This window comes from Pelmatolapia mariae, linkage group LG7 (assembly GCF_036321145.2).
Source record: "Pelmatolapia mariae isolate MD_Pm_ZW linkage group LG7, Pm_UMD_F_2, whole genome shotgun sequence".
NCBI classification, from domain to species: domain Eukaryota; kingdom Metazoa; phylum Chordata; class Actinopteri; order Cichliformes; family Cichlidae; genus Pelmatolapia; species Pelmatolapia mariae.
The window spans coordinates 133070-155901 of record NC_086233.1 but is presented as its reverse complement, the minus strand read 5'-3'; the positions used below and the strand labels follow the sequence as shown (position 1 = coordinate 155901).

General features: G+C 47.4%; 1 protein-coding gene across 1 annotated transcript; it reads right to left on the bottom strand.

The window, feature by feature from the left end:
* Window positions 1-94: 94 nt before the first annotated feature.
* Window positions 95-22513, bottom strand: lamb1a (laminin, beta 1a). Its single transcript, XM_063477432.1, has 33 exons — window positions 22425-22513; window positions 21490-21689; window positions 20195-20333; window positions 19262-19335; window positions 18235-18423; window positions 18081-18144; window positions 17791-17993; window positions 17081-17201; window positions 16802-16990; window positions 14237-14413; window positions 13945-14057; window positions 13170-13249; window positions 12942-13077; window positions 12587-12745; window positions 12255-12382; window positions 11910-12030; window positions 11561-11762; window positions 10880-11023; window positions 10554-10785; window positions 10306-10469; window positions 9190-9414; window positions 8888-9102; window positions 8624-8720; window positions 7283-7652; window positions 4797-4981; window positions 4432-4673; window positions 4096-4305; window positions 3872-4016; window positions 2665-2872; window positions 951-1092; window positions 682-858; window positions 448-607; window positions 95-364 (listed from the first exon to the last, which is right to left on the bottom strand). The coding sequence occupies exons 1-33, from the start codon at window positions 22453-22455 to the stop codon at window positions 225-227; spliced, it is 5382 nt and encodes a 1793-aa protein (XP_063333502.1). The 5' UTR covers window positions 22456-22513; the 3' UTR covers window positions 95-224.
* Between the last annotated feature and the right edge of the window lie 319 nt (window positions 22514-22832).

Here is a 22832-nt window from a genome sequence, read left to right as displayed (position 1 = left end):
GTAAAGACAAAGTGAAAGGGCGATGGCTCATAAACACAGGGGTAGTTACAATCAATATGTTTTTGTATTTGAAATAAATGAGCAGCAAACTGAGTCTGATTTGATCTTTTTAATGAGATTAACACGAGGATTAAACATGGACGTAAAAACTATAGAAGAAAATACAAGTGGAGCAGTTCTTGTCTCCGATTGGCTGCTGGTGAGACGTTCAGTCACCTTTGATCCTAGAACACGCAGGTGCTGTAGACGGTCACCTTGTGGCTGATCTCCTGCAGCAGCCCCTTCACTGCTGCCTCCAGCTCCACCAGCTGCTCCGCCTTCTGCTCCAGAGCGCGCTCGTTGTCTTCATAAGACTTCTCCAAATCTGAAATGGGAAGAGCATGCGTGAAGGGAAGTCCCGCCTCCTCGGCTTGAAACATTTTCTGTGGGAGGACAGTGTGATGTCACCTTTCAGCAGCTGCAACTTGTCACTGGCCTGCAGCAGCAGCTCTTTGGCTTCCTGCTGAAGTGACTGCGCCCTCTTCTTGGCGTCAACCATGCCTCCCGTCTTCTGACCAATAAGCTGCTCCATGGTGGCGTACTTCTCCTTCAGCTCCCCATCCAGCTCCTAACACAAACACCTATTTTACAAAGGAAACAGACTGACCTGAAAGCCTCTAATGATCAGAAAGGTGAGCTCACCTTCTTCAGCTCCTCTGCCATGCTTCTGATGCTCACTGATTCCTGATTGGTCAGTTTGGCACTAAGAGTAACGTTCGCAGCTTTGTCCTTCAGCAGCGTCACATCCTGTTCGAGCTTCTGCAGCCTCTGGGTGGCATTTGAAAGCTTTAGCTCAGCATCTGCCGTCTCCGACTCCACCTGAACACAACACGGGCATTTGACATGTTACCTGCATGTTTCTGATAGGAAATAGCCGTGTGCAGTAAACATGAAGTAACCGTGAGACTGACAGAGGACAACAGCTGGCTGGTGTTGTGGATGTTGGCGGTGGCCTGCTGGATGGCACTGCTGGCAGCCGTCTGAGCTCTCTGAGCTTCTGCCAGTGCTCGCTTCACTTTCTCCACAGAGTCTCTGACATCACGCGCCTCCTCGCTGAGGAATGCAGGAAGACAACTGATCAGGTTCAGTGGACAGGTGAGATTTTCAGGTAGGCCAGGGAATCTGAATTTAGTGATTCCAGTTCCATTATCAAAATCACTTATCTATTCGATTCATATTGATTCTCATTGGCTCCACCGTCTCTAAGCAGCCTGTCAAAGACATTACACTCATGCACATTCACTGTGATGTGTGATCACATACACTGTCTGCTGCGAGTCACATGTTTGTGCATGTTGGAGGTGTTTGTTGTGATCAGCGTCGTTACTCAACAAAGTAATTATTGCACATATTACACAGAACACTTTTCTTTAAAGTAAGGCAGTACATTACTTAGTTACACCCAGGAGAAAGAAATTTGTTACATTATTTTCAAGTTTCTCTGTAAAATAAACTGAAACTCACCGTCTCATCATTTAACACTATAAACCTGAGGCTACAGCCCCACACACTGACACAAAGCCTGTCCTGATGAGGACACACGTCATCTTTCTCTTAGTGTTCAGGTATGAACACAGCGGTCGTCATGGAGATTCTACTGCAGAAGCATGAACAGGTAGAGGCTGCAGCCTGACTGCTCATCAGTTTGTTACCTGTTGAAGTTCAGGCTCTGGCTGCTGGGCTGAGGTCTGCACACACTCAGCTTTAGCATCACTCTGGGTTCTTGGCTAGCTTAGTGTTAGCATGCCGTCTGTGCAAAGAGCTGAAGTCTGTTAGCATCATAATGGAGCTGTTTCTGTCCAGGAGAAGTCTCCACTTTACCATCACGCTCTCACCCTTTAATGCAATAAAAATAAAAGTCATGTCGCCGCGGGAGACGGCGCCACTACTTTCCTCTGACACACAAACTGAAATCAGCTGATTGTAGCGAGGCTGCAAGACCCAATAAGCGTAATCGATAGGAACAAGGAATTGGACTACTGGGAACCAGTTCTCCTCCATTCCCATCCCTACGTTCAGGTCTTTTAATCAATAAATTTGACATGTCCATGGCCGACAGGACAGGAAGGTAGGCAGGTTCGCTTTAATTCAGTGCACGTAGCTAAATGCAGCCACGGTGAAGTAGCTCAGTGGTTAGCACTGCTGCCTCACAGAGTCTCCTGGCTCGAACCCAGCTGGGCCATCTTACACGTGTCGGCTCAGGGCATTGACACAGAAGAGATTCTTCATCTCAGAAGCCGCTGGTTAAAGGAAGGAAAGCAAATGTAGCTGTGTGTGAGCAGAGAAACGCGTACAGCCGTGGGCAGAAGGTTCACCCATTCACCCATCACGGTCACGAATGGGTTACATGCAAACACTACCAAAAACATAACTGCTTGGTGGAGGTAATAACTGCATATTCCAAGATAATCATTTCAAACAAGCAATGATCTGATTTTCAGTGGTCTGGAAGAAGATCCAAGTTGTCACAGAAGAGAGAAAAATGGCCAAGATATTCAAGAACCACCCAGGATCAGTGTGTGGACTATGCTTAAAGGCCTGGTCCGTGCCGAGAACTTGTAAGATATCATCCCCTGAAGCTAAAGCAAACCTGGCAAACATTACTGATGGACAGGTAAATCTCACCTGGCTTGGCGAGCCTCGTCCAGCAGCTTCTCGGCCCTCTGGATGTCGTCGGCACTTTCCTGCAGGATGTTTTCCACGTGTCCCAGTTCTCCCACTTTCTGCCGGATCTCGTCGGTCAGGTTCTGCAGCTGAGCCGGCGTGGTTGGCATCTGCATGGCCAGAACCTCGTTTGCCACAAGTTCAATGCTCTCAAGATCTGCAGCGTCCTCTGAAGTGCCACAAATACAGTCAGTTCATCTGCAGCCAGCCTTTTTAAAAAGAACTTTTAATCTCCGATCAATGAAAATAAATACCTGAAATTATTCTCAGTTTATCCAACCGTATCTGAAAACTCGTCAAGTTATCAGAAACCAGTTATCAGAAATAATTTCAGCGTTCATTAGCTTACACTACGCAGGTTCTTATGGTGTGGTTTCTTTAACGAGTCGTACGCAGCAGATGACACGAAGGAACGAGTCTGTGAGCGTGTTGGCCTCTGAGAGTTTCCCAGACACATACGAGTAGATGGTTTAGTTTCTGATGATTTCATGTACACTACATGATCTAGGATCCTTTAATGCTGCTGCACAGACAGACAGAGCTTCTGAGTTCATGTTTGTTAAACAGGATCTATGAGAGCTGCAGTAATACAGGAACAAAAACCAACATTGTTTTGCTTTTCATCACTTAGGGAGTTTTGGTTGTGTGAAGCACTGGAAGCAGGTTCGGATCCAGGTGTTGGCTGTAACCTGAATTGATTATTATCCGTAATGTCATACTGTAGTAAGAAGCCTGCTAATATATGTTTTTTTCAACATGAAACAAATCTGTGATCTTTGCTTTTGAAATGAAAGCAGTTTAATAATGATTCAGGAAAAACAGAGTCTGATTGATTCAGTTTTTCCTGAAATAAAAACACGTTCCATTCAGGAGAAGAGGGCGGGGAGCATAATGGTCACCGTCAGACATGACATTCATAAAAAGAAGCTTATAGTTAAGTTCATTAAGGAAGATCTGTAGTCACACATCTGTTTGTTTTTGGTGTTTGGTGGCTAATCTAAGATTGTCTCGACTCTTCGGGGTCCCTGTCACCGCTGGCATGCCACTCTGCTTCGATGGGTCATCAGAACCTTAACTGAAGTCTGGAGATCTCTCTTGATTGTCCCTCGGGTAACTGATGTAACCGTAACTACAGAGACATTTGAAACAAACAGGAAGTGACACATACGTGTGAGGAAGTCTCTGATGTGTCTGATGAGGCTGCGCAGCTCCTCGTTGCTCTGGTCAACTTTCTGTTTAGTCCTGTTGGTCTTCATCAGGACGTTCTGAGCACTCAGTCTGGCCTTGTCCGCCTGTAGCTTTGCTTCTGACACCTGAGGACAAAATTCAGGTGAGAAAACCCACCACAGTTCACCTGGAGTGAACACAGGGAGCAGCAGGGCTCACACCCACCATCTTAGACAGCTTCTCCACTTCCTCCATGGCATGGACGATTTCCTGTTCAGAGTCCCGAGCCTTCCTCAGGACACTGTTGGCCGTTGCTACCGCACCACTACAGCCTTCTCCTCCACACATGGCCCTGCCCTCAGGATTCACGCAGCCCAGACCACCGCAGGAAGAAGACCCGCATGCGTCTTGACCCAAAGATGGACTGCCGCAGGTCTGACAGAACCAGGACAGAAAACACTCAGTGTTCATGTGTTTACACTGAAACTAACAAACGTTTGTGTTTGTTTTAATAAAGTGATGCACTGAACTCTGTCAACCTGACCGGTGCTGCTCTCCCACCTTGCTGCTGAGCTCTGCTAGGTCCAGACTCTGCAGCTCTCCCGCCAGGTCATCCAGTTTTTGAGCATGCTCAGACTGTCTCTTCAAGAACTCCTCTCGGGTCTGGTTCAGTTTGTCTTCTGTGAGCTGCCGTAGAGCAGCAGAGGCTTCGACCGGGCTGCCGCTGTCGATGGTGGAGGCGTTGGCTCGGGCCTCGGCCTCCTGGGACTGCAGGAAGTACTTAGTGATGCTGTCTGTTGCCCCTAGCAACACACAGAAAGTCAAAATCAGCTGAAGGGAACTTTATTTAAATTCTGAAATCCCTGTACTACCTATTTTAGTACTTCCTGGCCCACCTATTTACGCTGTGACCTTTGACCCTTTACCTCTGATGTCGGAGTTCTTGATGAACTCAACCTGGTCCAGGAGCTCCTGGACTGTCCCCTCCAGTTTCTGTGCCTCTGACATCACAGTGTCCAGTTTAGTTCCTGCAGCAGAGTCCAAGTCCTCCACCTGGACCAGAGTCTGTTCAGTAAGGTTCAATGTGTGGCTCAGGGCTCCCATCAGGTCACTGAGAGACAAACACAGGTCAGAGGTTAGCATGAGCTGCTTTAGCGCTCAGAGTTCTTGCAACAAACGTGTTCTCAGCAAACAGCTTTTGGATCTTTGGACCACCAAGTTTAATGATTCCTCATAAAACACCAAAACACTCTGACGAAGTGCTAACCGCAGAGCACCACACACCTTTACCAGCACAGGAGAGGCTGAGAGCCACTCACCCTCTGCTGACAGGAGTTTCAAAGTCCACAGGCCAAAAACAATGTTTGAACGGGCCACTAACGACCCGCAGGCCACACTTAGAGAACCCAAGCACATATGTAGTTTAAATTAGAGGTGGTGGGGATTCGACCAAATTAAGAGTTCTTATGACCTAATGGCCCATGTATATTTTTACTGGCTTGTAAAAAAGTTTTATTGTTATATTTTTAAATATTAACCTAATTTAATTGACACAATAGCTCTGTTCTAGGATGCCCTCTGGACCCAGTGGAGGTGGTGAGTGACAGGAGAATGGTGGCTAAGCTGTCATCCCTGTTGGACAACATCTCCCACCCCATGCATGAGACTGTGACAGCACTGAGCAGCTCCTTCAGTGGGAGACTGCGGCACCCACGGTGTGGGACGGAGAGATTTCGCAGGTCTTTCCTCCCCACTGCTGTCAGACTGCACAACAAAGACTCCAACTGATCAAACACACACATCCACACATGTGCAATAATCTTTTCTGGTATCGTTGTATTTTTACTGAGTTGTATATAGCACTTGTATTCTATTTTTATCTTATTGCATATTTTATTCTATTTTATTCTACTGTATATAGTATTTTATTTTATTCTATTCTGTACAGTTGTATACTGTATTTATTCTTATTTTATTTTATTCTAATTTTTGCTTCATAACTTTTGCACTGTCCACTTCCTGCTGTGACAAAACAAATTTCCCACATGTGGGACTAATAAAGGTTATCTTATCTTATCTTATATTCTAGATTATTTCACTTTTAATCTGGAAAAGGATAAACTTCCACACAAAACAGGACAGCTGCCGTCAGCCTCTTATCACAGAACTGGTCCTAACGCTGAACCCTGTGGAACTCCATAATTAACCTCAGTGTGTGAAGAGGACTCTCCATTTACATGAACAAACTGGAGTCTATTAGATAGATATGATACAAACCACTGCAGCACAGTACCTGTAATACCTACAGCTGTCATCCAGTAAGAGATCTGTGAAAACGCTGGACTCACCTGCCCTTAACCATGTCTCAGTTATAGAGAGGAAATGTAAGTGAGACAAGATCATTTGTAACCTTCACTAAAGCTGTTTCTGTGCTGTGATGAGCTCTGAAACCTGACTGAAACTCTTCAAATAAGCCATTCCTCTGCAGGTGATCTGTTAGCTGTTTGACAACTACTCTTTCAAGGATGTTTGATATGAAAGGAAGGTTGGAGATTGGCCTATAATTAGCTAAGACTGCTGGGTCTAGAGATGCTTTTTAAGTAAAGGTTTAACTACAGCCAGCTTGAAGGCCTGTGGTACATAGCTGATTATTAGCTCACATCAGAGAAGAAAACTGATCGAATTCCAGCTGCTGTGTCTGAAATCATGAAAACAGACAACAGTCAGGAGACAATGACACTTCAAACGGGTTAATCAATCAGTACTGATGAAATTTATCAGTTTGTTGGAGGAAGGCTCAGGAGAGGAAGAAGAGAGGTTCGAGTTAAAGGAGGGATCCTCATTTAAAGCTCACATGGAAGTCCTCATGTCTCTGAATCTGTACGTGTCACATGATGTTTGTTCATAAAGCTGCTGGCAGACTAACTGTGTTATTTAAAGGCTGCAGGTTAGTGCAGGAGATAAACAGGTGAGTTTGCTGCACTGTGATGGTTTAAAGTAAAGAACAGTGTGACTGCTGCACAGTGGCTGTGGGTTCATGGTCACAGTTAGCTTCCATCAAGTGTAGCAGAGACTCACTGACTGAATTCATACCAACTCTGTAGTGTCTAATATAAAGACAGCATAAACAAGGTAAACAGTACTTCACCTTTTACTGCAGTATTTTTTAACAGTAGTATATGTACTTCTACTTAAGTACAGAATGTCTGTACTTTTATCACCTCTGCTGATGTTCAGGTCTCATCAGTACGGTTAGAGATCATCAGAGTGGTCGACAGACACTCGAAGAGCGTATCCGTCTTTCTGGTGTTACTTTGTCACACTGCATCAATTCACTCAGAAAAGGTGTTCGTGACCTTTTTGGTAACTGAGTCTGAGAGAAACAGATTAATCAGAATAAATGTAATCCCACCTGGCCTCCTGCAGCAGCTCCTGGATCTCCGTTAGCGGTTGTGATGCCGGATTCCCATCTAGGATGGTCTGGATGTCGGCAACGCTCCTCTCCATGCTCTCAATGGACTTCCTGTACGGCCCGTTGACGCCGCTAGCTTTGAGGGCGTTTACCTTGTTGACCAAGCGGTGTGTCTGATTGGTCAGCTGGCCAATGATGTTGTCCCACTCGGCGAAGCACTCGTGACAGCGGCTGCAGTTGGGGAAAGTTCCCGAGAATCCGCGAGCGCAAGTGTCGCAGCGCGGCCCGGACACACCGTCCACGCACACGCAGTGACCGCTGACTTTGTTGCATTGCTGCTCGGAGATCCCGCGAGGGTCACAGTCACAAGCTGAGAAGACGAGGACAATAACCAATGAGAGTCTGCAGGGCAGACCACAGGAGACACACCCAAGCACAAAAACACACTCGACTCCAACACAGTTTCTCGTGAATGCAGCACCTTCAGAGTCCACAGGGTGTAAATCTGCACACAGGCTGACTTTTCATTTACAGTGAATATATCTGACAAACTGTGACTTCCTGTTCAAACACACCTCTGTTTGCACATTAAGAACATCTGTTTAGCATCTGGCTCCAATCAAACATCTGAAGTTTTTTTCTGCTGCAGGAACAACAAATTAAGGCAGATTTTTGTCTTTGTTTTTTAAATTTGATTCACCTCAAAGGCCAGAGAGTCACAGGGTTTAGGGTTAGTCTGGATGGCTGACATGGAGCTCTGTCCGAAGGCTCTGACAGGAGACGAGTTCAAGAACCTGAAGGAGACACAGCGTCTAAACTGCTGTTTAACTCATCTCCAGCAGAGGGAGCTTCTCTCTCATGTGAACTGATAAAAGACAAACAGAGTGACTGATCGTGGTTCTCCGGGTTGCTGTCTCAGTTCTGTTTTTCTTCCTCTCTTCTCCTCATTACTGTTTCTGTGAGACCTCCTCCTCCTGACCTTCAGCTTTACTGAACAAAGCCTCTTTGTGGACTTCTGGAGGTTGAGACAGACAGACTGGTCCCATCTCTGCGGCAGCTGGGCCTCAAAACATCTGGATTTAATTTGAGCTGCAGCAGCCGAGGATGCTGGGAGCTGAAAGGATCCCACGATAAAAGCATCTGCAGTTTGATCTCAGTCAGAAACGAGTCCCAGACTCTGCACCGAAACTCTGAACCGGATTCTGACCCGGGGCCTGACAGATCGGGACTCTGTTCCAGGTCTCAGAGCTTCACTGACAATTCAAAAGACTCCACTTTATTTTATAATAAACCATCACATCTATCACGCCGTCTCATGAGCACACAGCACTGTAAGCCTACCGTGACATTTGATCTCTGGGTCTCCCCAGAACAGTTCTTTACACTCGCTGCACGTTCTTCCTCCGAAGCCGGTGTGACAGGAACACTGACCGCTGATCTGTGAACAAACAAACTACAGTCAGACGTGCGGTCTGACAGAGAAGTACAGTTCCATCAGATCTGCATTTATAAAGCTCACACGACAAACCTTTAATGAAATACAACATTTGTTTTCATCTCGAGGACTTTCGGTCATTTGACCGTTAATCACCTGGGGCTGCTCACCTCGTTGCAGGACGTCCCGTACGAGTGTTTGGGGTCACAGTCGCAGGTCTGACAACCGGTGCCCGTCGCCATATTCCAGGTGTCAGGTGCGCAGCGGTCGCAATGCTTCCCAACCACATTGGGTAGACAGTGACACTGACCACTGCTGCGGTCGCAGTGACACTCGGAGGACGAGCAGCTGGAGGGAACGCTGCCGAGCCGGTTACAAACGCACTCTGCGGGAACACAACCCTTGAGGTTCAGCGACAATCGTTCGCCTGATTCTGTGAATGTGGTTACCATGGTAACCCCAGCATACTTACTCCTGCAGTCCTGGAGTAGGGCGTTGCCATAGTAACCCAGCATGCAGCTCTCGCAGGCGGCACCCTCGCTGTGGTACAGGCAGCGCAGACACTCGCCGGTCCGGGCATCGCATGATTCGGGGTCCAGCATATCAATGTTGTTGTTGCACTGACACGGCTGACACTGTCCACCCACCTCCTCAGGGTTTCCATAGTAACCAGGCGAGCACTCATCACAGCGAGTACCTGCAGAGGACAGGTAAATGGTTGTTTTAAAGACAGGTAGCATAACATTCACACACCAAATCATACTGGATGCATCGCAGAGCAACTTGGGGTTAGCGCACGGATATTTGGCAGGCAGTCTGGAGCAGCCAGCAATCGAACCACCAACCTCTGAGTAAGACCTGGTGACCTGCTCCTCAGCTACAGCCACTGCAGGTGAGAGCCAGACACCATTTATCACCAACAGGTGATCGTTCCTCAGGTGTGACATCATCACATAACCTGAACCAACAACATGCCTCACATTAAGCTTCATCCTCAGGTTCAAGTTTGTTTAAATACAGTTTTAAACTTAACAGCCAATCAGAAGCCAGAGACTCGTGCTTATTTAAACCTGGCAGCCAATCAGAGGGGATCAGAGGCTCTCAGCGGAAACAGTGGGAAGATGTATCAGATGTCTGTCAGCGGCTGATTTCAGGAGCCCATAACAGAAATCTGTAATAACAGACCTGATCCCTTCAAAATAAAAGCCTGCAAGTGACCTGAGGCAGCAGCTGTCAGGATCACGTCAAATAAAGCAGAAGAATACTTCCTGTGGAAAACAGCAGCTCGAGGCTAACCTGTCACCAGTCTCTGCTCACACACCAAGTACCACGCAGCGCTTACCTCGATACATAACACGTGTTAATAAAGTTTTTACACTGATGATAAAGTGTCAGAAATGCTGCCGATGCCGTCGTCGGCAGACTTAAACAGAGGTGTTTTGTTGGCGTGCGTTTCACAGGATTTCGATGATTTTAACAGATGCGCATCAGAAGCCCCGCCTCAACCAGAACAACATGGCGGCTGCATCTAAATATCTGTGATGAGGTCTCACCTCTGTGTCAGCGTCTGTGTAAATACATTTCTCACCTTTGTATCCTGTGTTGCAGACGCAGGTGACCTGCTGGGAGTCATCGCTGCGGTAACAACTTCCTGCAAACTGCCGCGGGCTGCCGGGGCCATCGGGACACATGCAGGGACGACAGTGGTCACCTGACCCCAGTGCTGGGTCACCATAGTAACCATCCAGACACCTGAAAGAGAGACAAGAGTGCCGATTGCATCATCCTACTAAATAAACCCAACGGCGATTGGCTGACGGACGGTGGGTAAGTTACCTGTCGCAGGTGCGTCCCGTAGTGTGGTCCCTGCAGTCCATGCAGCGGCCACTGTCGGGGTCGCAGACATCGGCGTGACCGTTACAGGCGCAGGGGCGGCAGGCGGGGAAACCCCAGTGACCCGGCAGACAGCGGTCGCACTGCCGACTGTACGCGCCCGAAACGCAGGAACACTGTCCGGTCAACTGATCGCAGAACACACTGAGAGAACCCTGAGGGTCGCACCCACACGCTGAAAGACGCGCACACACGACGAGGTCAGCGTCAATAAAGCTTCAGCGCTGATTGTAAACACATGATTGATTATAGATGGAGGTGGTTCTGACCTCGGCAGCCGTTGGGTCCAAACTGGAATGTGGACGGAGAACACTTGTCACAGTTCCTGCCAACCACATTGGGGCGGCACTCACACTGCCCGCCGTGGGGGTCGCACACGGTGCTGAGCGAGCCCTGAGGGTCACACTGGCATTCTGGGAAATGGCATCAGACAAGGAGATGCGTCAGATTAACGAGAAGATGCTAAAGCCTCAGTGACAACAGATTTATGACTGCGAGGAATGCGGAGGAGGAGAAACCTGCCGGGTCCTGTCGAGGAAGTGAAGCCTAAGGCGATGGTGAGAGGATGAGTGACAGAGATTAACGTGAAGCGGGGGAGGAGGGGAAGGGGATGAAGATGTGAGGGATCAAAGGTCAGCGTTGGAATGATGAAGAGGTTTTTGTTTCAGATTTTAAACTTTAATGTTTGAAAATTTCTCTGAATCTGATTCTGGGTTCCTCCTTCCTGGAGTCCTTCCTGTCCAGCAGAAATATTTTCCCCTTCTCTTCCTGACCCTCTCTGATTTTTCCGGGAGGTTTGTTTCTGCGAGGAAAAAAACCCCCTCCCAAATCACCATAAATACAGACACTACCCTAAGCTCTAAGCCCTGAGCGTGTCACAAGCAGCCCTTTTCTTTTAAACTCCCGCCAGGAAGCGAGCTTATTAAGGTCACAGTGCTAAGCTGCGCTACCTTTAGCTCCCTGGTGCAACATGGCGGAGATGCTGAAGATGAAGTTTCTGCAGATGTCAGTCATTGGCGTCTTGATGACGCTCTGGCTGTTCTCCAGGCATCGATAACGCTGGAAAGTCTCCCAGGCGACATTTCCCCCCGAGTCCCCGCCCTCTGAGCCTGTGAATATCTCCAGGTTCTTACAGTGAGGCATCAGGACGATCTGAGAAAAGTCCCGAATAAACAGGTCAGGAACGAGCATGTTTCACTTCCTGTGGCCAAGCTAGCTGAATGTGGTTTTGATCTGCACTGAACAAACTGACTGTGACTTCATGCTCTACTTCCTGAAGTCAGATCTGAGCATGCTCACCGAGTCGATCAGCGTATACGGAAGCTGGACATCCCCAAAGGTAGCGTACAGTGGCAGGCTGAGGCGGATTGTGTAGTTCAGACCTGATTCAAAACAAACCGGTCTGGGAAGAACCACGTACCTGTAGGGACAGGTGAGATCGGGTTAGATACTGAAACACCAGCAAGGCGAGATAAGCAGATAGACAAAGGCCACTCAGAGGGTCAGCGTGACAGGACGATGAGCTGAGATCAGCTGGGTGAAGAAGGAATAAGGCTTGCAGGAACTGGTCGGTGCTCTTATATTTCACACTTCGACTGGGTTCTTGTCGAAAACTTGTCACGATTTAGAAACTTCTCTCCTGACCGTGAACTGGGGTGAAGCGAGATCATCTGGTTGTCGTCGTCGGGCACCGTGTTGATGCAGCGACTGTCCGGCTGGATCGGTCCGGGTCTCATCACCGTCATCAGAACCTCCTCCCACTCGTCCGGCAGCTGCAAAGCCGACACGCACACACCACAGATGTTACCTCTGTGCACATAAATAAGCAGGCACATGTATGTTTATGTTTTCTTTTTCAGGCTAACAGATGAGGCAGGAGCACGGGTCAACAAAGGCTACAACAACGAGAAAAGCGGCAAGTGCCAAAATTCTCCCACTGATTTGGGACATGACGACGTTCAATGGCAGACTCATACCTGCGGCTCGTAGCGGATCAGGATGTCATATTCCATTGAGTGAGGGACGTTGTCTACAGTGAACTCCAAGAAGGCCCCCTCTGGTACATTGGCTAGCCCGATGCCTGTCCAGGTGGGACTACGGTCCTGAGGGTGTGGCCTCTGGACCACCGTCACTCCCTACAAAAGGAGATGCAGACGCAAAGCTGATGAATACCCTCAACACCTCACATAATCCTGCTGAACCGACATGGAGATGAAATGTGCGAGCAAACAGGAGGAGAAACAAATCCTCACAGACTGCAGGTCCACCTGTAACAGCTGCCCTGTAACCCTCACTCTGAGGTCAAAGGTCAGAGACTGAAAGGACACTCACAGGTCCAAACTTTGCATCCTCAGCCTCGTAGGTGTAGTGATCCAGAGCGATGAAGTAGAATCCAGACTCCACCTGATCGCAGCGGCGGCCAAACATGTGATCTCTGCAGACGCACTGACCGGTCACGTGATCACACCTGCACGCAGACAGGAAATACAAACATCACAACAAAATAAAATTGATGGTTCAACTCCCGACGGAGCAAATGTGACATAATACTGAACTCACTGATTGTTGATGGCGCCTCCGAGGTCGCAGTCACATGGTCTGCAGCCATCAATGTCATTACTGAGACCCCAGTGTTCAGGCTGGAAACAGACACACACACACACACACACACACACACACTCTGTGAGATCAGTCTTGTTTAATGAGATTTATACAAAACACACTATCATCACATTAGTGCAGATAGACGACTGTAAACTGTGTGGGAGTAACGAATCAGACGTGTGTGTGTGTGTGCCTCACTTCCTGCCATGTGCCTTCTGTTTACATCGGGGTAAATGTCGGCGCGCTCAAAGCTCAGGCTGACTGTACAACAGCAGAGAGCCAAAAGCAAACATTTACCCGATGACTTCATGGAGAGCATGAATGTGGCTTCAGAACAAAGGCTCTGCAGCATTAAACGTCCCTCCCATGTTCAAAGCCAGCTGCCTTTAAGGGCTTTTGTAGCTGGTGTGAACTGGTTATCCTCTAACTGGATTGGAGCAGCTCTTTATGACATATTGTTCCCTCATTACTGGGAGCTTTGTTTAATATGAAGAAGAACTGGTCCTTCTTCATCCTGTCGCACTCACTGCAGTGTGAACAGGATATTTCTTTAGAAGATTTCCAGTTTGTTTTCAGAGCCTCTGCAACAGATTCAACCAGCCAATCAGAAAACAGCGCAGCCTTACAGAGACAGGAGCTGAGAGTGAGGCGTGAGACGACACAAATGTTCCTTCTGCTGCTGGTCTGACTCCAGTCTAACCAGAATGAATGGTCTCAATGGGTTTCTCACCACACACTGGTCACAGTCTCGCCCGGTCACCAGACGTTTACAGAAACAACTTCCTGTTTCTCTGTCACAGGGGTTTCCTCCAGGAAGAGTTCCCAGCGGACTGCAGGTACACGCTGCCCAACACAGTAACACACAAAAGTACATCACCAAGGCAACGCAGCTTCATTCATAACAACACTGTTAAGTCCCAGCCACGCCTCCTCCAGGTGCTTTACAGCGTGAGGCGTCTGTGTGGGAGTTCTGGGTAATCTGGTGTCAGCTGGTCCTGCAGGTGTTTAGTTACATTTCGTACCTTTGCAGCCTTCTGGTTCGTCGCTCAGCCCGAAATGCGCCGGCTTGCAGCGCTCGCAGCGTTCTCCCTCCACGTTTGCTTTACAGCGGCACTGACCGGCGATCAGACCGGCTCGGACGTCCGTTGTGCCGTCGCAGAGTCCTCTGTTCAGAGACCCCACGGGGTCGCAGTCACAGGCTGCAGAAACAGGACGTTTAGCCAGTTTAACCAGAACCACAGCAGCGACTTTACGAACAGGGCGTGTTTAGGTGTGAGACTGTGACACAGATCCACAGACAGACGAGGACATGAGTCACATACTGTGAGCTTCTCTACAGCGCCACCACCAGCCCAGACGCAGACGTGTCAGTCTCACTATGTTGAAGCATTTTATAATCAGGGGTGCACATAAGTGGTCCGCAGGTGTGCATTCGCTGTCAAAATAAAAGACGCGCACCAGATAAGAAGTTGCAACCAACAGCTGATGGTTAATTACTGGATAATGACGAAAACCATCCTGTTAAGAAAGTGTTAGGGAATTGTTGGGAAAGAGGAAAGGTTTTTAAAAATAGTTTTGGGTGGATTGGGGACGATAGAGCGAGAACTTTTAAAGTGCATGACAAAGACTTCAGTCAGACAGTGTTGTGGCCTTTACGACCCATATGGACATTGAAATGCATTAAAGTAGACAGATCATTAACGGACACTAAGAAGAGGAAATTGACCACAGATATTTGTCAAAAAGCTTATAACAGATTGGAGAGCAAATACAGTGAGTTTTTACAGGTTTATACAGATGGGTCAAAAGATCCTAAGACTGAAGACATTAGTGTAGCTTCCGGAGTTAAATATCAAGATTGCAAAAAGAACGTCAAATCGTCTGGGTGTATATGCAGCTGAGTTGCATGCCATACTGCTGGCTCTAGAATGGGTGGAAGACAGCAGCATCTCAAAAGTACTGATATGTAGTGATTCATTGTCAGCATTATTGAGTATTGAACAAGGAAACACAAATACCCATCAGCAGATTTTGTATGACGTTCATTTTGCTCATCATAGACTGTCTGATCAAAACAAACATGTAGTAATAATGTGGACTCCGGCTCATGTGGGTATTCTGGGTAATGAAAGAGCAGATAGGTTGGCCAAAGCAGCTGTTAAAAAAGTCGATATAGATGTACAGATACCATTGTCAAAATCTGAAGGGAAAAGTGTAGTTTGGACAGAAAGTAAGAACTTCTGGCAAAGGGCGTGGGATAATGAAACAAAAGGGAGACATTTATATAGGGTGCAAAACACAATAGAAGCTAAGAGGAGTAGTGGATTAAAGAGACAGGAGGAGGTTATTATCAGTAGAATATGAACAGGCCACTGCTTTTTGAATGGGACTCTTTTTAAGATAGGGAAACGTCCGAATGGGTTGTGTAATGGGTGCAATGCTATGGAGACGGTTGAGCATGTGCTCCTTAGTTGTAGGAAGTATGCAAGTCACAGGAGGGTGATGAGAGGTGAAATGAGTGGTGGAAGGGAACTTACGTTTGAACAAGTGGTTGATAAGTTAATTCATGGTGAAGGGAAAGTGGTGGTTTTTCGTTTTTTGAGGAATACTGGTCTCATTAAGAGGATCTGAGGATTCAGGAGTGACAGAAGATTAAAGCCAGGAGATGGCAGTAATGCAACAATTTTGGATGCAAGCTGCCGTTAAACTTGAAAGGAGAAGAAGTTGCAACGCGCGTTTGCGTACATAAGATTTTCTGGAGGAGGACAGACATTTGTTTAGAACTCTTAAAGATGTCGAAGAAGCAAGCTCCTTTAAGCAGTTACTTTGGTGTTCCTCCACCTCCAAAGAAATGTCAGCAGGACTCCGAACTGCAAAAGAAGCGCGTATTCTCGGAAAAGTGGTTGCAGGAGGTGAGCTGGCTTCAAACAAATGATGAACGCACAGAGATGTGGTGCAGAATATGTCGTGAAAATCCCACTCTAGCGGACATATTTTAACTCCGACTCGCTACAATGTTATAGTCACGTCACCCACAATCCTTTGCTACTTTAAATAAAGAAATGCAGTGGCAATAATAACAGAAGGTGCTGCTTATTCAGCCCTCAGAGAGGGATGTGCGAGCTAAGTTGACTTGATCCTCTGTGAGGAGGGCAGGTCTGAGCCTGAGGGAAACCACAAACCTTCATGTGTCACATCAAAAACCCACCTCCTCCATGTTTAGTCTCAATGTCAGCCTTTAATCTGCTTCCTGCTGACAAAACAACCTCCTATCCACGTCTGCCCGTGTCATCGTGAAACGCAAGCTTCCTCAGAAAACAGCCAACAATTCAGTTTCTTTGTTGATGTGAAAGCAAACATGGACAAAAAGTCCTCAAAGAACAAAGACGATGATCAAAAGAGCTGTAAAAAAACAACCTTGATGGAAGTTTTGGGTAGATGCTTTTAACTTTTAGCCTGGCACCAGTAAAATAACGATGGTTTACAAACTGACACTAAAAAAGACCCTTAGAATAATTGGTGGAGCGGCAGGCAGTGGTCTGTTGGCCTCCACCGGTTTGTTAGAGTAAAACTGGCGGTGAACTCACGCTGGCAGATGTTGGCGTCTCTGATGTCCCTCTCTGGATGCTGGTAGTAAAACGGTTTGCACTGCTCACAGTTTTTTCCAGCCGTGTTGTGCTCACAGTCGTCACAAACTCCTCCGCTCACGTTTCCCGAAACCGCAAAGACTGCCGTGTCAAAGTGACACGAGTCCGAGTGCTGGTTACAGTTACACTCTGAGGACACCACAGAAGAAGAAGGGGGACAGTTAAACTACTCCCAGTAGTGATATGGGCTGTGCCCAGTATGGACCGGTGCAGACTCACTCTTGCAGGCGTTAGTGTTGCGTCCCTCTGCGGGTCTCCAGGGGAGGTCGTGGTAGAAGTCCTGGCACTGTTCACAGTTCAGACCTTTAGTGTTGTGGTTACATAAGCAGTGACCATGAACCTGAAACACAGTCACAAGTAATCAATAATCAATCAGCGTTCACTTACATTACTGGTCATAAGCTGGGTTTTGGGGTTTTTGTACATGTAGTCAGTTGCCTGTTGCACCGTTTCTTCCAGTGTCTGTGTGATTTTATACTTTTCTACGCTGGTGATGGTTTACTTTCACAACCGGCTCAGCTGGTTATGAAAGAACAACGACGCCAAAGCATCAGAGCCTACACTTCGGTCCCTGCAGACAGCCATGTTGAATTTTACAGCAGTGGTCGACATGTTTACAGCTTGATATGCAAACTGTTTGCTCACCTGTTTAAAGTGCTTTAAGCTTAGTGTGCATTATTAGGGGCGTGGCCTCTTTGACTGACAGGTGGACGTAGCTGCTAGCTGTCTGCTAGGCTTCACCTCAGCTAATTAGAGTCCCTGATTTGATTGGATGTTACAGACACTAATTGGCAGGTATCTGGAGCCCCTTTCCCATTAGCACCTACTCGGATCGACTGGGCTTCATATTACAGTTGGGTACCTCCTAATGCGCGTGGTTGTCGTCATAGCAACGCGGCCATTTAAATACTGTCCGTAATCGTCCTCACCATGCCCTCTGTTATCTGCCCAGCTCCCTCGACGGGGGCGCACTCAGAGGCGTGTCCGTAGCAGAAGCAGTTTCCTCGGACCACCATGTCGTAGATGGCGTAGTAGTACTTCTCTTTGATCTCCATACGGGAGTCCAGAAGGTTGTCTCCAAGCGTGTGCAGTTTGGTGAACTTCACCCTCAAGTTGGTGATCTTCAGCATGTCTAAACAAAGAACCAGTAAAATTCATCAATAACTGGTTAACACCCCTGCGCTTATTCAGGCTCCGTGACGCAGAGAAGGAGACGTACTCTGGATTCGGGGACTGTAGGGGTCATCGATCCTGAACGCTGGATCCAAAACTCTGAAAATCACCTGAGGAAAAAACACAAACAGCATTACTCGCAGCAGTGTGAATAATACTAATGTTAGTACTATTCACAGAAGCAGGAGCAGCAGATGTACCTCTCCTTCAGTGGACGGCTCAATGTCAGAGTAACGCGAGTCACAGATGACATCGTCAACCTTTCTCATTGGACCCCGGTAAACGGACGGGAAGGACGACTCGCAGTCATAAGCGAAGTAACGGTAAACCTGCCACGTCTTCCCGAAGTCAGCTGACCGCTCGATCACCATGGCAGCAGGTCGAAACGTCTGAGGAAAGAAAAACAAAGGCGGGAAAACTGAGGATCATGTGGTGAGGATGATGGCGTGGTGAAGACCCGGGCTGGACTGGATAAATTTGGTTTAGGCACCATGATCACTGACACAAACCCCAATTAGATTTCATTCCCCTCTAGTGCTGAGGGTGGGCTTTATCCTTCAAGCTCAGGTCCTCTACCAGAGGCCTCATATGCAAACATGTCATTTTGTTTGATTTTAGATCAGAGATACATAATCTGGTTGGTGCAGGTGTTGTTGTCCTTAGTTGCACTGCAGCATGTGACAATAATTAAAATCTACACTTAAGCTGTTAGCAGTGACTCATGGTCAAAGCAGCCTGAATCCTTGAATTTCTGTCTTCCTGATTCCCTCCATCTGTTTTCATACCATGTTAACCTCCTCTTCCTCACTCCTCCTCAGCCGGTGCAGCTGTAGCCTCCTGTGACTGTGAGGTCTGGTTACTGGCTGTTACTGGTACTGCTGTTCATGGTGCAGCAGCTAACAGCAGCTAACAGCAGCTAACATGTCAGTAATTTCACTTTAATTCATTATTTTATTGTTTTCTCAGACTTTCAGCTCCACTTTCTCCCACACTAAACTTTTTCTACAAGCTGTGTGAGCGCAAAGCAAAGGTATGGGAGGAGCCAGTTGCCTGACCAGTCTGGCCCTGGTCTTAACCCTTCCCACTATGGAGTACTTGCCATGTCCTTTCAATTACACAACTCACAACAACTCCTAAATCACTGTGTGCACCTGGTTCTTCTGATTAAAAGAGACCAGAATCCCCTGTCAACTACCCAGAATCCCCTGCTGCATGTGTAGAACTCACCTTGAAGGTCATGATGAGATGCGTGAAGTGAAACTCAGCCTCTAGGTTGAGCTGGATGGTGACGTTCTCCACACCTACACACAGCAGATCATCAGTCACCAGCACTCTGTAGATCAGACTCTGCGCGCCACATCGGTTAAAGAGCCCAGAAATCAACAACACGCTGCAGTCGCTGCACATTAACATGATCGGAGCTTAGAAAAAAGCTAAATCCGTGTCCAAGAACCAACAGGACTCCAAAGAGTGACGGCCAAAGGTAACAGGAGAACATATGTGTTAACATGCCCACTGTCAGAGGACGACGGACGCCATAAAGGAGTCCACAGCTCAAAAACTGCAGCGAATACCTGGTTCTGTACAAAACACCACGATGCAGCTCTGAAGCTTCTGTTTGGACGCACTCGCTCATCACGGGAACAGCGAGTTCATCTGGGCAGCAGAGCTCGGCCGAGGCAACAACACAAGCTCACAGCCCTACCATCAGCCAATCAATGCATACATACAGATACAGCGAGTAATGGGAAATTAACAAAGACATGAAGCTGCCTGGTTAGTGTTACTTTATCACGCTGGGTTTGTGGTGAAGAGCACAATGTGTTGTATGAACCTGTATGAGGTTTGTTCTGCAGTAAAACTAAACTGTGTTTGATGAACCTGGACAAACAGAGGGTCGACTGTGTTTGCCTCCTCACTGCTGGGCTTTTTAAAGCTGAACATCCCCCACCCCTGGGAATAACTACATGGCCTCCAGCAGGGACCCGCCCCACAGCCTGAGAACCTGTAATCATGGAGGCGTGGAGGATAGAGGGTGACAAAACACAGCCTAGCCACAAACATTTTTTCTTCTGACAGTGAAAACCTGTCTGAAGCTCTCAGTCTTTAAACCTGTAATGACACGTCTGACCTTTGACCTCTCTGAATGTTCTTCCTCACCATTCTCAGTCTGCCACCAGGTCTTCAGTCTGTTCGGGGCAAATGTAGTGACGACGTTCTCGATGCGATGGCTGTCGGTGCGATTGGCCAGCTCGTCATAGGGCTCTGACGAGTCGCACACAAAGCACTTCTTCTCCTCCTGGTTTATGAGACAGAGGGGGAGGAAAAGGTTAACAGGAGGTGAATTCCTCAGATTCCTCAGTGCCGCAAGTCACTGGAGATAAGAGGAAACTTTCTGACCACAAACTCTCCACAAATGAAAAGTCTGATTTCACCTGAAATAACGCAAACTTTTCACTGGTTTTGTTTTTAAGAGTTCATGACAAAACTTTGGAAAACTTCCTTTCTGGAACATCTCAGTCATTAAGAGATGTCAGAAAGTTGCTGGATTCCCTGACAGGCCGACATGTTTCAGCTGCTCAGACTTCTTGCAGAGAGGGAAACCAAACCCGAGCGATCCACTGCAGAGGTCACACAGGGGGGCAGATGAGGGCTTTTTCAGTGAAACACTGTTACTAGCCACTCTGGCTGTGCTCTTAAATAACTCAAATTCATCCACATCAGCCTTTCTTCTATCGTCACCTGTAAACATGAGACAAAAAGCTGCACGCCGCTCTTACAGAGAGGAGCACTAACAGACACATCAAGTCCGACTGAAGCGTTCCTGTTTTTTGGCTGTTCTTCCTGCAGAGCTCCGCTCTCTGCTGTCTCTGGACACAATTATAAAAACAACCAATACCTTTTATAGTTTGTGATGTTTGAGCAGCAGCCACACAGAGCGAGGAGCTGAGACGAATGACTAAATGAAAGGAAGGAATTAGAGGACGTATAATCAAAGTCACATGACGGAAGAATGTCAGCGGCTCAGAGCAAACACGCTGTTATTATCTGTGCGCTCGACCACACACGTATGACGCATGTCCACACACATTTGCCTCAAACATTAAAACCCAATGTTTGCAATCAGCCTGTGTGGTTTATTGACTTTTGATTGGATGAAAACATTCTGACCTTTGACCTACAAAGTTTGCCGTGTTTTCTCCACAGGAACATCTGGACAAACATCTGTCTGCAGCCAGCGCTCATGGTTTCCTTATAGGGAGCTCATTTTGCACAGGAAACACTTCAGACTGTAACACACGTGCGCGCGCGCGCGCACACACACACACACACACACACACACACAACGAGGAGTGGGACTGAGCTGAAGGTCGTGTAAACTGGATGGCTGGAGTTTGTCTGATGATGCTGGACTCTCCGAGCCGGGGGCGGATCTTGTTAACCGTTAAATTTACCTGCAGGTGGCTGACGATACAGAATGGTTCGGGTCGGTTCATTCCACAGGTGGAGGTGGATGACAACTGATGGGCTCTGCCAATCAGAAGGTCTCCTGTTGCTGGGTAACAGCTGCCTTCAGTGCACACATCACTGAGCTCGGGTTGGCTGATGTCGTCCGTGGCCCCACCCTCCTGAGCACAGGTAAATACCTGCAGACCTGAGAGAAAAGGCTTTAATGGTAAAAATCTGAGAGCATGATTAACAAAGCCCCGCCCACATTTATTGATTAAAGGTACAAAGCGCAGCTGATTGGAACCTAAACGATAAATGAACCCAGAGCTGCTTCTGCTGGGCTTGTATTCTGCAGGACACCATGAGGGTAAACATGAGGGACGGCAGCAGAAAAATCACTGATTCAAACCTTCACGAGTGACGACGACACGGTGTGACCATCTGATATCTGCAGTCTACAGATGATTGATTAGGCACTAAGCTGATCTCTGAGATCACCAAACATGTTTAAAGTCACGTGTTACAAACACAAACTGCAAAGATTTAAACTAAAGTCTATTTCTCACACATTGGCAGAATGTGTGCGTTTGGTTTGAGTTGATCATCAGCTTCTGAATTCTTTTACACATCAAACATGTCGACAAACTCCTAAAGATTATTCCACTGAAACTCAATAAAGGTGCTTTAATGTTAAAACCCCTCCGAGCTCATTTTATTCTGAAAGTTTCCCGAAGTTTAAAAATGTTTCACGCTTTTTTCATTTTAGATAATTTTATCATGAATGAAACGAGCGGCTGAGAGGAAGCAGCAGCATTTTGTAGTTTTCAACAAAGAAACACGAAGATACAACGCTGGATGTTTTAAATCAAACCGATCCGACCCACAGGACGTGTTTCAGGAAAGTTTGAAACTGGAAAAGTTCAACTTTATTTAAACTCACCGAGCAGCAGCGCGAGCTGAAGCTGAAACATGCTGCAGATCCTCACTGTCTGAAGACCCCCCGGACCTCCTCGGACCTCCTTAGCCCCCCTCAAACTCCTCCTCCTCCACACAGACACCTCCGAACAGACCGGCTGACTTTCAAATTAAAACATCCGGCCCGAGTAACGTAGTCGTGCTCACAGCGAGAAAAACACCGAGAACTAAAGATCTCAAACTGTTGGAGCAGAACAAAGTAATCAGTAACGCGATTCCAACACACACACAGAGTAAACTGCTGTTGGCGCTCCTCACTGTTCGCTGCTGTTATTTGACTGACTGAGTGATTGATTGATTGATGTCTCTGCAGCTGTTTGAAACATATAAAAAGTTTTTTTTCATCTCAATCTCGGTAAATCCCCCCGCCCTC

Excerpts from the sequence above, each read along its gene's own strand:
- lamb1a (XM_063477432.1), bottom strand. The coding sequence starts at position 22,455 with ATGTTTCAGCTTCAGCTCGCGCTGCTGCTCG. Across the intron at positions 18,145-18,234 it reads AGCCGTCCACTGAAGGAGAG|GTGATTTTCAGAGTTTTGGA; the intron begins GTACATCTGCTG and ends TTTTTTCCTCAG. Across the intron at positions 14,058-14,236 it reads CGAACCAGAAGGCTGCAAAG|CGTGTACCTGCAGTCCGCTG; the intron begins GTACGAAATGTA and ends TGTGTTGGGCAG.